Source organism: Rhincodon typus, chromosome 11 (genome assembly GCF_021869965.1).
Source record: "Rhincodon typus isolate 14 chromosome 11, sRhiTyp1.1, whole genome shotgun sequence".
NCBI classification, from domain to species: Eukaryota; Metazoa; Chordata; class Chondrichthyes; order Orectolobiformes; family Rhincodontidae; genus Rhincodon; species Rhincodon typus.
The window spans coordinates 34,078,191-34,094,305 of NC_063342.1; the positions used below are offsets into that span (position 1 = coordinate 34,078,191).

Consider the following 16,115-nt stretch of genomic DNA (forward strand, 5'->3'; position numbering starts at 1 on the left):
TCCCTCCTCCTCTGATGCTGCTTGGCCTGCTGTGTTCATCCAGCTCTACACCTTGTTATCTCGGATTCTCCAGCATCTGCAGTTCCTACTATCTCAGCTGCTTCATAAATGACTTTCTCTCCATCAGAGGGTCAGAAACAAGTGTGACTCTGGTATGACTTCCTCAGCTGAAGAGGCAGTCGTACAAACTTGAAGCGTTAACTCCGTTTCCCTCGCCGCAGATACTGCCAGACCTGCTGAGTTTCAGATTTCCAGAACCTGCAGTATTTTATGCAATGTTCAGTGCCATTTCTGACTTCAGATTCTGAAGCAAGTCACAATTGTGATGCACAAGTGCCACTGCAACGAGAGAATATAACGACCCCCTTTTCCTCCCCATCCCCGCCACCACCACCCTTGAAGTTCAATAGCATTACCATCACTGAATCCATATTCTGAACATTAGCACTGATCAAAAACTTAACTAGACTAGGGAAGCTGGTGGCTCAATGGTTAGCACCACTGCCTCATAGTGCCAGGGACCCAAGTTCTATTACAGCCTTGGGCAGTTGTGTGTGTGGAGTTCACACATTCTCCCTGTGTCCGCATGGGTTTCTGGTTTCCTCCCACAGTCCAAAGATGTGCGGGTTAGGTGGATTGGCCATGTTAAATTGCCTGTAGTGCTCAGGGATGTGTAGATTAGATGGGTTAGCCGTAGGAAAGGCAGGGAGGTGGGTTACAGGTAATGGGTAGGGGATGGGTGTGGGTGGGATTGTCTGGCCAGGGAGCTTGTTTCCACACTGTAGGGATTCTATGAATTAAAAAAAATTGAGTGAGCACGGACTTCTGACATTGGAAATGACTGGATTCCTGGCAGCTTCTGCTTTGAGACGGTCCTAGCGCCGACTCGTGGCGGAGGTGAATTTGGGTTCCCAATGATGCACCCCTGCTGCTGATGCCGCCGGTTCTAGTGCTGGGCCTATAGTGTCTGCATTGGTGAGGATGTTGGTGAAGGTGAGATAGCAGCAAAGAGTAATGACTTTCATTCCAGTGGGGGCTGCATGATGGAGACTCATGCCTGGCAGGCAGGCCCATGGTGGAGCACTTAACAAGTAAAATTGTAAAAGTTGAACACTTTTTTTTTTAAAAAAATTTTTTTTTTTTTTTGTTTTTCTGCCTTTTATATTCAATGTCTTGATTTATTTATCTATGTTTTAAGATGATGCCGGAGGGTGGCGACACTATACAATACTTTTCACTGTATGTTCTAACAAAATACACATGACAATAAATAAATCAAATCAACAATTCTCTAGAAATCCTCCTTTCCACCTCGCCTTCCTCCCCTTTTCTCAATCTCTCCTTCCCAACCTCTCACTCTTCCGACATTGCCATCACACCCTCCCAAGAATAATATTACTCATTTTCCAGTGCTTAGATACAAAAGAAGAAGGTAACACATGTTCAAGGTCAATTGATAAAGTTTGCTAAGTGAAAAGGAACAGAGTTCAACAAGCCCAGATTGAGCATTTCTGATAAGGATGACAAACAAAGCTGAAGTTCTTTTCAAAGTTCTTAAGCCTGGTCAACATGGCACACCTTTTATTATATTACTGAGAATTCTAAAAGAAAATGAGATGAAATTGAACGTAGCTTTTGTTTCATAGATCACAGTTGTATAAAACGTAAGTTTACTAATTTGTACTGGACCCTTACCTCAGAGGTAAAATCACGGAGTATGAGCATTTCTGGAAAGGTGAACATTTATTGTACATCCCTAATTTACCCTGAGAAAGTTAATGTGAAGTAGGTGTGTACAAAGTGTAAATAGGGAATAGTTCCAGGATTTTGACTCAGCAATTTTTGACTCCAATGTTTTCAGATGATAGATGCGCAAGTGGTGTTACACGTAAGGTTTGTAGTGTTCAACCTATATAATAAAGGTATGATCTTCATTCCCTAGATGATAATGCTTATACTGTGCTATGAAAGTAAACTCTTGATTGTTAGTGACATGGGTCAGCTATTGGGAAAGAACAGTAACCAAAAAGCTATCTATGTCCGGCTTGAAATTGTAACATCTATACTGAAGGAAGGAAAGATTCACTTTTATATTGTGTGTTTCTTATCTTTGGTTGTAACATACTGTGTGATATCCCAATGAGGAATTTTTGATATGTTGTTAGTGTTATAGGAACCACTGCAATCATAGAGTCACACAGCACAGAAACAGATCTTTCTGTCCATGCTGACCATTATCCCAAACTAAGCTAGTTCCACCTGCCTGCGCTTGGTCCATCTGCCTCCAAATATTTCTTATTCATGTATTTATCCAAATGTTTTTTAAATGTTGTAACAGTACTTGCATCCACCAATTCATCTGGAAGTTCATTCCACAGACATGAACCACACGTATTTTTTTTTAAAAAACGCTGCCCCTTGTGTCTTTTTTTTTTAATCTTTCTCCTAACCTTTACAAATATGCCCCCTAGTCTTGTAATCTCCCACCCTAAGGAAAAGAACCTGTCATTCACATTATCTATACCCCTCATGATTTTATGAATCTCTGGAAGGTCACACCCCTCCACCTCCTACACTCCAGTGAAAAAGTATCAACCTATCCAGCCTTTTTCCCCATAACTCTCAACCTCCATTCCTGGCAACATCCTGGTAAATGCCCTCTCAGTTTGCACATAGTAAGGTCCCACAAATAGAATTGAGATTACCAGAAAATAACATATTTTGGTGATAGTGGTTGAGAAATAACTGCTGAACAGGACACTGCTACTCTTTGAATAGTGTCATGGAAGCTTTTGCATTCATCTGAGAGGACACTTAATAAAATGTTAAAATGAGAGCCAAAGTTGTCTCTTCTGACAGAACTCCCTCAGAACTGAAGTGTCAGTCTACAGCTTACATGCTTAAACTTCTGTATCGGGACTTGGCCACAACCTTCTGATTCCAAGTTGAGAGTATACTGCTGAGCCAAAGCTAGCTTGTACTTCTGACATTTTATATTCTACAAGTTTGGTATAATGCAAGCTAGTTTATAAGGGACCTGTGACCCATGAAAATATGTTGTATTTTGTGGCTTTTTCCTCAGGACGTCCAGCTTTCAAATTGCCAGGATACAAACCCTCCAGTTTTGATAAAAAGATGTTGGTGTGGAGTGGTCGATTCAAACGAGAAGCGGATATACCAGCTGCGGTTTCGTAAGTGGTGAAACGGGTATGGGATCCTATTGGTTGGTGACTTTTTAAATTGGGGTGTTGATACTACCTTCCTTGGTAAACAATTTTTATTTTGTCATTATCCTCACTATAAGCAACAGTAACAGCCGAAAACAAATGAAGGTGACAACAGCGAAGATGTTTGTGTATTGTGGTCTGGTTTGAGCAGATATTGGGTACTGAAGTGTTCTTACTATTTGTTACTGAGAATAGTTGGATTGTTTGTCAACAGTTGCAAATTAATTTTATAAGCTTTTATCTGCTTGTGTCAGCCACTACAGGAGTTGTAGTTAGAATGTTTTCATTCCATGGAATGAAAACATTCCTATACCTACCAATCCACTTGCTCCATATGTTGGTTTCTGTTCATATAGCTGTTATAATATTGCTGTTGCCTTTCTCACAGGGAAGACAGAAATTTAAGTATAAATGTCCAGCATGCAATCTGTTTTTGTTTTTCCAGGTGCTCTGGGAGGTTTTGCTTTACATTAAAGCTGCTGTTGAAATACATGTTGCTCTGTGACTGTTTTCATTCCTATATATATCACTGACATTTTGACTGTAATTAGTAACATTGTAACAGTTAGAATCCAAGTGTCCCACACCATCTCTGGTTTAGTGGTAAGATTCTTTTCACTTCTATCCTGAACTTCTGCCTCAACTGTGCTGCAGTAATGTAGATTAAAGGCCATTCCTTTATGTAAGACAACTCCCTCACTGCATACTCCACTTCCTCACCAAATTTTCACAAACTGCATCCTCCCTAACTAATAGAAATATTAACTGTGTGTAATGCAGAGGCCAGAGGTACTGACAGAGCTTTGAATTTCCTTCACATTAGAGATAATCCAAATGCTTAGTGCCTTTGAGAGGGCAGCAGTGTTGGAGAGGGTCTCTTCCTTTTTGTGCATTTGGAGACTGATTTGTGAGTGCTTTAGTGATATAGCTTTTGTAGATATGAGGGTTTTTTGTGTATTGGTGCTCAACTCTTTATACCTATTCCTAAATACCTTCAGTGAATCAGTATAAATTCAGCCACACCCTTGCAACAGAAATTACTTTTCAACTTTATGTAAGCATCTTTTCTATTTGTTCATGGAATGTAACAGCTGCTAGCAACGCCAGCATTTATTACAATCTCTCATGCCTGTGAAAAAGAAGTGGTGAGTCATCCTCTATGACAGCAGTCTATGTGGCATAGGAATACCCATAATGCTGTTAAAATCCCAGGATTTTGATCCAATGTCAAGTGTAAAGACTTTTTTTTTAAAGTTTGCAGTAATTTTGATTGTGGACCGACATGGGAAAAAAATTGTTGAAGACCAAAGATTGTGGAGGGATTGTTGGTTTTTTAAAATGTAATTACTGACTGGTCAGCCTAACAGCAGTAGGGAAAATGCTTGAATCTATTATAAAAGATATGATACTACCAGTAATGTCAACATGGATTTATGAAAGATAAATAATTTTGTGATTGACAAACCTACTGGAGTTTCGAGGCCGTAACTAGTATAGATAAGGGATATTTGTGGTGTATTTGGATATTCAGAAATCTTTGGATAAAGTCCATATTAGGTTACTGTGCAAAATCTTAGCACGCAGGATTGGTGGTAATATACTGGTATGGATACAGAATTGGTTAACAGACAGGAAACAATAGGAAAAATTGGGTCTTTTCTGGAGTGGAAGGTGGTGACAAATGGAATACCACAGGTATCGGTGCTTAGGGGCCACATCTATTCACAATATGTATCAACAGTTTGGATGATGGAATAAAGTGTAGTATTTCCAAGATTTTTGACAGCACAAAACTTGCCGGTAAGGAGGATGTAGAGAGGCTTCAGGACAATTTTTAGACAGGTTAAATGAATACATGGCCGAAGTAATATGATGTGGATAAACATGAATTTGACCACTTCAGTGTGAATAGCAATGTAAGTAGTATCATTTAAATTGGAACAGATTGGGAAATGTTTATTTACTAAGGGACCTGTGTGTCCTTGTACCAGTCAGTGGAAGCAAGCTTGCGAGTGCAGTAAGGAAAAGGTTAGTCTTTGCAAAAGGGTTCGAATGGAAGAGGAGGGAAGTCTTACTGCAGCTGTACAGCACCTTGGTGAGACCACACCCAGAGTATTATGTAGCTAATACAGTGTGGCGCTGGAGGAACACAGCAGGCCAAGCAGCATCAGGGGAGCAGGAAAGCTGACGTTTTGGAGAAAGGTCCCGACCCAAAACGTCAGCTTTCCTGTTCCTCCAGCAGCACAGTGTGTTATTTCTGACTCCAGCATCAGCAGTTCTTACTATGAGTATTATGTGCAGTTTGGTTATCTCCTTGCTTAAGAAAATAACTAAGAACTCCTTGGAGAGAGAGCAGTAAAGACTCACTAGGTTGATTCCTGGGAATGGCAGGTTTATCCTATTCAGAGAGATTGGGTTGACTGGGCCTGAATTCCCTGGAGTTTCAAAGAATGAGTGGCAACATCAAATTCTGACAAGGCTAAACAGACTGGATGCAAGGATAATGTTCCCTCTAGCTAGGGGATCCAGAACAAGGTGGTATAGTCCCAGGATATGTGCAAAAATATACCCAGGTGCCTCTGTCTTGCATTGTAGAATTGTACGACCTGTTTTATATCATCTTTTGGTGTTCTTCCAACCAAAATATATCACCCTACACTTCTCTGCATTGAATCTCAATTGCCACCTACTGCCCATACCACCAATTTGTCAATGTCCTTTTTGGAGTTTCACGTATCCTCCTCACAGTTTACAATTCTTCCAAGTTTAATGTCATCTGCAAGCACGTAAATTGTCCCCTGCACCCAAGATCCAAATCATTAATATCAGGAAAAACAATGGTCTCATTACTGATCCAGTACATACCCTCCAAACAAATTGACCATTACACTCTGTTTTCTATCACTGAGCCAATTTTGTATCCATTTCACCATTTGTGGCTTTTGTAACATGATTTAAACCTAACTCAAAATCTGAGGTACTATATCAAATGCCCCTGAAAATTCATTTTTACCACGTAGTAAGCATTAGCCTCATCAACCCTTTCCATTACTTTTTCAAAAGAACTCCCATCAAGTTAGTTAAATGCAACTTCCGCTTTATAAATGTGGTGGGTAAGGTGAGTAAAGTGAGCTGCCAGCGTTTTAAGCTCTACCTTCTACTGTTTTAAATTTAGTGATATAATTTTCTACCAGTGCCTAATAATTTAGTTCTTATGTTAATTATTTTGTATGGTGCCAGATATTTAATTAAAATGTAAAGTAATATGCACTACCAAAACACTTGCATATGATCCATAAAGCCTTTTTGCTTCATAATATTAAAAAATAATTCATTTTAAAGCTGCACATGTCAATTGGCAAACTGCAATTGAGACCTAATGAAAAACTAGAAACTTGTCAGGGTTACTCCAACCTTCCTCCTCTCTCCTCTCCAGAAATAGTTAATTGAATAAAAAAAAACAAAAAAATGGAATATCATAGATGGGTTCTACCTGTTCAAGACAATAAGGTTCTCTTGTTTCTGTTAACTTTTAAGAGGGGATATGTATAATGTATTTTATTGAGGTCCTAAATGCATTACATCTGTCAACACATTAGCATTTTGCAGCATATAAAAACAGGAGTACGGTTTTAATTTTAAAAAAAATCACATTTGTGGAAGTTTCAAGGATAGAACTACATCATTTGTGTTGTATTCTCCATATAGTCCTCTGTTTCAATGCATAAAATTTTATCTACTTTTTCTTTCTTAAGATGTGTTGTTCTCTGCTTCAGCTACTCTGACAAAACAGCTTCCTGTGTTAAGAAGTGGTTGCTAATGCCTCCAAAGTTTAAACATGTCACTATAAGATAAGCATTAATTGATACTTCAGATACTTACATGGATAAATTTATGTAATTTGTTTCAGATTTGAGATGATTGATGCTGCAAGGAATAAAATGAGAGTGAAAGCGAGTTATATTATGGTGGTCGTGACGGTTGTAGCCTGTATTGGGACAATCATCTCTGGGAAGAAGGTAAGGGGAAATCCTACTAGCTGATTCAGAATTGGAATAAATCCAGGTTCAGTTTTTTTTTCAACTTTTAACTTTCTTTATCTTCGATCTAGCTTGTCTGTTAGTGACATAACTGATAATTGTACTTGTTTTGATCCTCAAAAGTGATCTGGATTAGTCATAAGTTTTTAAATTATCATAATATAAGATGTGAACAGTTGATTGAGATTTATTCTCACAATTCAAAATAGATCCAAATAAGTTTAAAGTACTTGGACTAGTCCTAAGCTTCACATGTAATAGGGCTTTTTTTTTTCTTTTTTTGAGGGCTTATTTTGTGCAAAAAAGATGGGTTTCGCCTGTACTGGGAAGGAACCAATATCCTAGCAGGAACATTCCCTAATTCTGATAAGGGAAACAGTAAACTGTTGGGGGTGGGGGGGAATCCTTGGTAGCAGAGTAAATAGAAAGATAGATGAGGATGGTTTTAAATCTAAAAAGAATAATTAGAAAAGACATACAAGCAAGTCAGAGAATGAAGTACCTCTGAAGAATTAAACTGCATTTATTTCAATGCAAGGGGTCTTGCAGGTAAGAACTCAGCATGTTTGGGAACATGGGACTGGAACTTCGAAGCCATTACATTGTGGCTGAGGGATGGACAGGGCTAGCAACTTAATGTGCTGGGTTTTAGGTGCAATAGGAAGGATAGAAAAAGAGGCAAGAGGAGGAAGAGTAGTGCTTTTGATTAAGGAAAACACATTACTGACAAATTGTCCAGTGAAAATACTAAGAACAAAAAATGAAATTAGAAATTAAAAAGCCCTTTTGGAATTGTACAATGTTTCCCTCAATAGTCAGAAGGAAATTGAGGAACAAATGTAGTGAGATCTCAGATATACACAAGAATAAAATTGTAATGGGTGATTTTAATTTGCAAAACATTGACTGGAATTACTATAGTGTTAAAGGTTTGGATGGTGAAGAATTTATTAAAATTTTCTTGAACACATGTAAATATTCCTACTAGAGATGGAGCAAAACCTGACTTTGTTTGGTAATAAGACAGGGCAAATGACTGAAGTGATAGTAGGGGAACACTTTGGGTCTAGTGATCATAATTTTGTTGTTTTTAAAATAGTTGTGGAAAAGGATAAGCCTTCCATTAAAAATTAAAATTTTAATGATATGAGACAAAACTTTCGAAAATTGATTGGAGTAGACTGTTTGCAGGTAAAGGGATGTCTAATAAGTGGGATGTTTTCAAAAATGTGATAATGAGTTCAGCGTCATTATGTTTCTGTTAGTAAAAGGTAAAGCTGGTAGAATTAAAGAACAATGGATGAATAAAGAGAGGTTCTAGTCCAGAGTTTTAAAAAAAAAATCACATTAGATATAGACAACAGTTCAAATGAATCTCTTGAATGGTATAAAGAGTGTAGGGGCATTGTTAAAATGGAGATCAGGAAGGCAGAGAGGATATGAGAATCTTACTTGCCAAGTCTAAGGATAATCCAAATAGAATCTGTTAGTACAGTTAAGAGCAAGAGAACCACTAGAGAGAGAGTAGGACCCCTTAAAGGTCAACAAGGTCATCTTTGTGTTGAACCTTGAGATGGGAGAGATATTAAAATGAATATTTTACATCAAATGGAAGCTAGAGAATTTGGGGAAACAAATACTGATGTTTTGAAAACCGTTTACATAACAGAAGAGGAATGGTGGATAAATCTCTGGGACCTGATCTAGTGTATCCCAGGATTTTGTGGGAAGTTAGGGAGGAAATTGCAGAACCCCCTGCAGAAGTATTTGTATCATCTACAAATATGGGTGATGTGCCGAATGGCTGGAGAGTGGCGTGTGTTGTGCCTTTGTTAAGGGATGTAAGGAGAAGCCTGGAAACTATAGACCTGCGAGTCTGACTTTGGTGGTGGGTAAGTTGTTGGAAGTGATTTTAAAGATTTACATGCATTTGGAGAGGCAAAGAATGATTAGGGATAGTCAGCGTGGTTTTGTGTAAGGGGAAATGGTGTTTCACAAACTTGAGTTTATTGAGGAGGTAACCAAGAAGATTGACGGCAGAGCAGTTGACATTGCTTACTTGGACTTTTTAAAGCCTTTGACAAGGTTCCCCATGGTAAACTAATTCAGGTGAGCTTGCCAATTGGATACAAAATTGGCTTAATGGCAGGAGATGGTGGAGGGTTGTTTTTTCCGGCAGTGTTCCACCGAGATCAGTGCTGGGTCCACTTTTGCCATTTGTATGGGTGGCACGGTGGCTCAGTGGTTAGCACTGCTGCCTCTCAGCACCAGGGACCCTTGGGTCCAGCCTTTGGATGACTGTGTGGAGTTTGCACATTTTTCCCCATGTCTGCATGGGTTTCCTCCTACAGGTTAAAGATGTGCAGTTAGGTGGACTGGTCATGCTAAATCACCCATTGTGTTCAAGGATATGTAGGTTAGATGTGTTAGTCATAAGGAAATAGAGGGATAGGGCAGGGGATGGGTCTGGGTGGGATGCTCGGAGGTTTTGTGGACTTGTTGGGCCGAATGGCCTGTGTGGATTCTATAATCTGAAAATAATCTATATAAATGATTTAGATGAGAATATAGAAAGCATCATTAAATTTGTGAATGACACCAAGATTGGCCAGTGAAGAAGCTTATCTAAGATTACAAAAAAATCTTAATCAGCTGGGTCAATGGGCTGAAGAAAGGTAAGACTTGTACAATTAAAAATAGGGCCTTGGGTAGTGTTCGAGAAGAGACCTAGTGGATCAAGTACATAATTCTTTAAAGTTTGCATCACTTACATAAGGTGGTTAAGGGGTTTAGCACGCTTGCCTTCATTGCTTAGCCCATGGAGTACAGGAGTTGGGACATTATGTTGCGGTTGTACAGGACATTGAGACCAGTTCTGGTCACCCAATTATTAGTAAAGACACTATTAAGTTGGAGAAGATTCAAAATAGATATAGCAGGATGTTGCTGGAAACGAAGGGTTTGAATTAAGGAGAGCCTGGATAGGCTGGGACTTTAACTAGAGCAAAGGAGGGTGAGGGATGACCTTTTATAGAGGCTTAAAATCATGAGGGGTATAGATAAGGTGAATGTAGGTGTCTTTTTGTAGGATGGGGCATTAAGACTAGGAGTATATTTTTAAGGTGAGAAGAAAGAGTCAAAAAAGACATGGGGGCAATTTTTTTAAACACTAGTTTCTTCATGTGCAGAATGATCTTCTGGAGGGAATAGTGGATGTGGGTACAGTTACAATGTTTAAAAGACATTTATCTAAGTATATGAATAAGAAATGTTTGGAGGGATATGGGCCAATCACAGGGAGATGGAATGTTTAGATTGGGATTATGGTTGGCATGGACTGGTTGGACCAAAAAATCTTTTTCCAAGCACAGACTGTGTGGCTACATTTTTGGTTTTGAGGGTTACTTTTTCTCATTTTCACGCTTCTTAAATATAGAAGATAATGTCTCCATCTTCTAATATGTTTTCTTTAAGGAATTCTTTGGTTGATAAATGGCACGCTTATCATATGTTGTACATATTGAGATCCCAATAGAGACCTTTGCAAGTCACCACTAGTCACATCATCTTGCTACTTAGAGTTCTTGCCTGTTATTTGTAGTTGAACTCTTGCCACAGCTAATGTCTTATGAAAGTCCATGAATATAACATATGTATTGACATTTGCCTTGACCACTACTTTAGTCACCTCTTCAAAAAGTTCATTGATGTTTGCCAGGCATGATCTATTATTCAAATTTTGTCTGACTTGAAGATTTTAAGGGCCTCAGTCACATTATCCTTAATGACAGACCCTAATAACTTCTGATACTAAAATTTAAAGCAGTGTTAAGTGGGATTTAGCTGTTGCCCCACACTAGTTTGCTGCCCAAATATTTTGCAAGAATCTTGTGTATTCTTTAAATTTCTAAATTAACTTTCATCTTCACTTTTTACAGTGTACTATGTTACTGATCAGATACTATACTCCAGTTGTTGTGTAACATTGTTCTATTTTATTAGCAATGTTTCCATTTTGCTACATTTTAAATGTAGGTTAATTCAAACCTTGTTAGTGTTCCAAATGAAAATGACTCTTTTCCCAGCAGTGGCTGGCCTATATCCCAAAATTAAAATTTTCCAAGGTCCAATATCAATTGCCAGAGATGGAAAGATGTTTTGGACAACTATTTCAAGTAACTGGAAATTAACTGAACTTTGCAACACCTTTTTCTTCAACATTTGGGGTTTGCAGAAGTTTTCTCCAAACCTGGGCTGGCTTCCATTGGCACCACCTTCCAGCTCTGTTGAAGTCTTGAAACACCATCCATGTAGCATTTCAGCATCAGACCAATATAATAGTTACTGGGCTGGAAGGGAGTGATGGTTTCTCTAGACTTGCTCCAATCCTTCTCTCTTCTTTGGGTTGTGCTACTGCCACCACCATAGCTAGTGTTATTCACTGCTGTGTGATGGACCAATCAGTCACTTAACTCTCAAATGCTCAGTTTTAAGCTGTTGTGGGTCACCAGTAGAAGGAGAGTTGTAAGCTGTAGCCTCCTAGTCTAGCACATGTTAGGGCAGTGAGACATCTAACCAAGATAATCAAATGCAGTTGGAAAAGTGCAGGGAAGTGGTGATAGTTTGGAGAGTGCAGTTAAAGGTAGAGTTACCATAGCTTATCAAGCCATAAAGCTATGCTGTTATTAGAGAGAGATGCCTGCTGGTACTTTAATGTGAGGGTCACCACACCTCAAGCCAGGGGAGAAGAATCTGTCATGTAACTTCAGCTGGTGCAGGAGTTGAACCCATGCTGCTGGCATCACTCTGCATCACAAACTAGCTATCCAGCCAACTGAGTGAAACCGACATGGTGGGCTGAACACTGACAGCACAGAAGGAAGCTATTCAGTGAATGTGTGACAAATCAGTGGCCATGTGTTCAGAACAGAGCAAAAGTTATTGATCCTAGCTCTTTTGCTGAAAACTTTAGCTATTTTTTAATACAGGCTAATGTATAACAAGTGTAAGCTTGAGATTTGAAACAGCTGTCATTGTGTGGCCATTAATGTGGTAATAGTGATCAGGATGGCAACTTTAGATCAGTGAATTTGATACTTTGTCTGAAATGGGTAATGTTTGTGGCAGAGTGTAATGTAAAAGATTATGCAGTAATAAGCATGTTTTGATCGAGAAGCGAAAAAATGGTGTTTCCCTTTCAAAGTCCTTCACTTTGACATATGTATATGCTTGAAAATTCAAGCTAAGTTTCAGGATATGGCTCAAGATCACAGTAATGACAATACTACAGGAGGCTATTAAATGCTATAGAACATTGAATGTTTCAAAGGCTGAATATATTCACTAGCCAAAACTGAGTGTACTAACTTCACTTTCCATATTGGGCTGCAGGCTGCAAATAGACATGAATCTTTGACATCCATCAACATGGCAAAAAAAGCCAGATGGAAAGAGGAGAAGCAGCAGGAAGCAGAGGATGCCAAAAGACCATGATTCAATGTGGACTGAAACTTTCGATGATAACCAGTTTGATACTTTTTTTTGCTGTATTAACACAACATACATAGTAGGACAACAAAATACTGTGCCCTCAAGTTAGTGTTTTCTCCTAATTTAATTTGGACTAACTAACAAGACTGGTTACAAAGTGAAAATAATTGTAGCTACAAACTTAGAATTACTACCCCATCTATTTTCCTTGTATTTGAATAATTAACATGGAAGAGTCATGTGTGGTACAGTTATAGCATCACAACAGCCAGATTCTGCACATGATCACAGTTCTGAAAAGGAAGTAATTGCAATTAGTAAAGTGCTATGCCCTGTATTTGCTAGTTATCTTTTATGTATCTTTCCTTGGGTTTTACAACGTAGCTAAAGTTACTAATTAGTGTGTCTGTTGTTTATTTCTGCTTTAACATTTTTCTGGATCAGAAAATAAAACTGACATTTCACCTGTTAATTAGTAATCTTATTCCCTTCAAATGGTTTAACATTGTGGAAATAATTTGCTACATTTAGTCTTAGAGCTGTTGTCTGTTCAAGAAACTATTTTCACTCGCCTGACTCCCTTGACAAGTGCAAGAGACCTAGTGTTAGAGTTGCTGTGCTTTGTTGGAGTGATTAGCCCTTGGATCTCAGTGTGATCTCTTTTTCATCCTAGTTGATGGGAATGCATATGCTTATGGAGTATGAAACTTGAAATGAATTATTGGGTTGAAAAGGATTTATCACATTGTTGGAACTGGAATGTTAAAAGGTTAAAGGAAATTGATTTACTTGCTGCTCTTTCTTTAAGAATGTGACTTCAGAAGCTTTTATGAGTAAAGAGTTGTATTGCTTTAATGTTGAAAATAGACCTGGACAACCCTAATGGATCTGCCTAACTATTGCCATCACCTTGCAACAGACCTTGGACTGAAGTAGTTTCTTTTTCCAGTTGACACTCAGGCTCTTGTTCAGTACAAGTCACAGCTTGAAGCTAAGAGTAGTGAAGTAGTTAAGAAACCTGAGTTTCAGGACAATATTTCTCAGATGAATCTGCAACTTTTTCCAAAGATTTTCCACTAATCTACAATGGTCAGCAATCAGATCTTATTGATAGGAAATCAGAGGAATTGAGGTCAAACTGTCAATCTGCCATGACCCACAGTGGTATGCAGTGTTTCCATTTTATCTTAAGTGCATATGTTAGAGATTAAGGGATTACAATTTAACTTGCATGGTAGATTTTGTTGCTAAACTGTTTGCAATTTGACTAATTTTGCCTGTAATAAACATCTTGGATATTTATGAACAGGCTTGCTCAAAGTCTGGTTTTTGTTAACAGTAATAACAAACAATTTGGCCCCTGAATAAGACAATTCATTGAGTCTGGTAGAAAGTGTGCACTGGAAGGCTCCAGTGCTCAATGTTGATTTTAATAAAAAAAAAATTGCATTATACCTCTTACTTTCATTTTGGTCAACATCAATTTACGCTAGCTCACTTTCTACAGGGGTTTTAGCTTGTTATAACATCTGTACATAAAGGTAAATCTAATTGTCAAACTGTCCATTGGATTAGAACTACCTTGTATAACAGGTTGTACAACTTTGCAAAGGAAGTTTTTTAGCTTTTTTAATGAATTACAAATTAACAGGTTTTACAAAAATAGTTCATTACAAACGGAAATAATATCTAATAACTCACCTTGATTCGCAATTACTGTTCAGGGATTCTGCCCATTGCACTCTTAAGCCTTCTTGCCTATTCAATTTTGTAATTCTTACATGTTTTTAGCAGCAGTGTTGCTTCTCCTTTTGGGGTAATTCTGAAGCTTTTTATTTTTCACCTTTAGCAATTACAAGATACCACATCACAATTATAGAATTTCCATAATCATTGTTGCTTGGAAGTACAGAACTTGAGTATTGCTGAAAGAGACATTTTGTCAAAGCTTTTTGTCCTGCACTGATCAAAACAAGAGGTTATCAGCCACACCTACCCCACTGATCATAGTGTTGAGATTCCTACACTTCAACATCTGATTAGATTGGCCAATTCCTGAACTTTCACTGTGCAAGCTTGATCCTGAAATACAGAAGATCAAAGCTATCCTGTGGCATAATGGTTACCCTGATCAGAATTGCAATAGCTCTAAACTGCACAAACTCTCAAACTCTTTGGTCCTGGGGCATCTCAAAAGGTATGAGCAAGTGTTTCATCTTGCTACTGCACAGTTACAGCTGGAGAGATGTCATTAATAAACTGTCACACTGAGTCAAAAATGTGTTCTTCCTATCACAAAATGCATAATATAGAATGTGGACTGTGGTGCCATTGTGATGCTAGGTACATAAGCTGTATATCGCAAAGACTGGTGGATTTTACCACTTCAGCAGTTTGCAATAGGCAAGTAGTGATCATACCCAACTCATCCACACTTCCAAAACTCAACTGTTAAATATTGTCCAATTATAGAATTAAATCTAAAGATCTTGACTGTGCTAAGAATTACACTAGCAACCAATTTTGGGTTTTAGACTGTATTTATAGTATAGCTGCCTATATTAGAAGCTATATATTAATACTTGACTCTGTTTTGTACACAGAACACTTACACACATTGCACTTGTCAGCTCAACAAAATAGGTAACTACTGTCTTTGGTGCATTTTCAGGATAATGCTTTAACTAATGTCAACAAGCCTGGCTTAAAATTTGAACAAAGCTTAGTAGTTAACTGCCAGTTATCATCTATCTTGTGCATTTTCCATAGCAACACCTACCACTATCCACTTGCTAACTAATCAGCACACATACGGTGAAATGTTTTCCCTTTACACAGTGCATATAAAAACCTGTCTTGATAAGCTAAAGACAAAAAGCTTTGACAAAATAGTTTTAGTGATACATTTCAGTTTGATAATAGTTTCATTCTGTATTAGACAAGTTTATAGAGATAAATTAAATATTTATTCAACTCTTGAACTGAATGTCATCTCTTAAAATACTGTTAGACATCTGTGACTGATTTTATAATCAAAGACTTGATTGATCAGAGCAGTATTTCCAGTTAATCATTTGTGGAATCAGTAGAGACAGGAGTGAAATGTATAAAGCTTTCTGTAGTTGAAAGTCTAACCAAGTGGGTTGGGTGAAGGAATCACGTTTTAATAGGGGAAACTAAGTAAATTTATATTGTGCATATGCTAATAAACTTGAAGAATTTACTGGGTTTTACGCAATCATACCATTAAATGCAAATTTAATTTTCACTGTAGAAAATATTTTAAAACACAGAATTTCACAAGTTGTGCTACCAAATTTAAGACTATGTAATAAGTGGTTTATAATTCTTATGTCCA

The 16,115-nt window shown here is 38.0% G+C and overlaps 1 protein-coding gene across 1 annotated transcript in view; it reads left to right on the top strand.

Annotated features, from left to right (window-relative positions):
- fam162a (family with sequence similarity 162 member A) overlaps positions 1-14,211 on the top strand; it is a 14,996-nt gene extending 785 nt beyond the window's left edge. The window contains exons 2-4 of the mRNA XM_020516234.2: positions 3,083-3,191; positions 7,138-7,246; positions 12,659-14,211. Coding sequence (XP_020371823.2) covers positions 3,083-3,191; positions 7,138-7,246; positions 12,659-12,760 — 320 coding nt within the window. The 3' untranslated portion in view covers positions 12,761-14,211. The remainder of the gene's footprint in view (positions 1-3,082; positions 3,192-7,137; positions 7,247-12,658) is intronic.
- Positions 14,212-16,115: the final 1,904 nt, after the last annotated feature.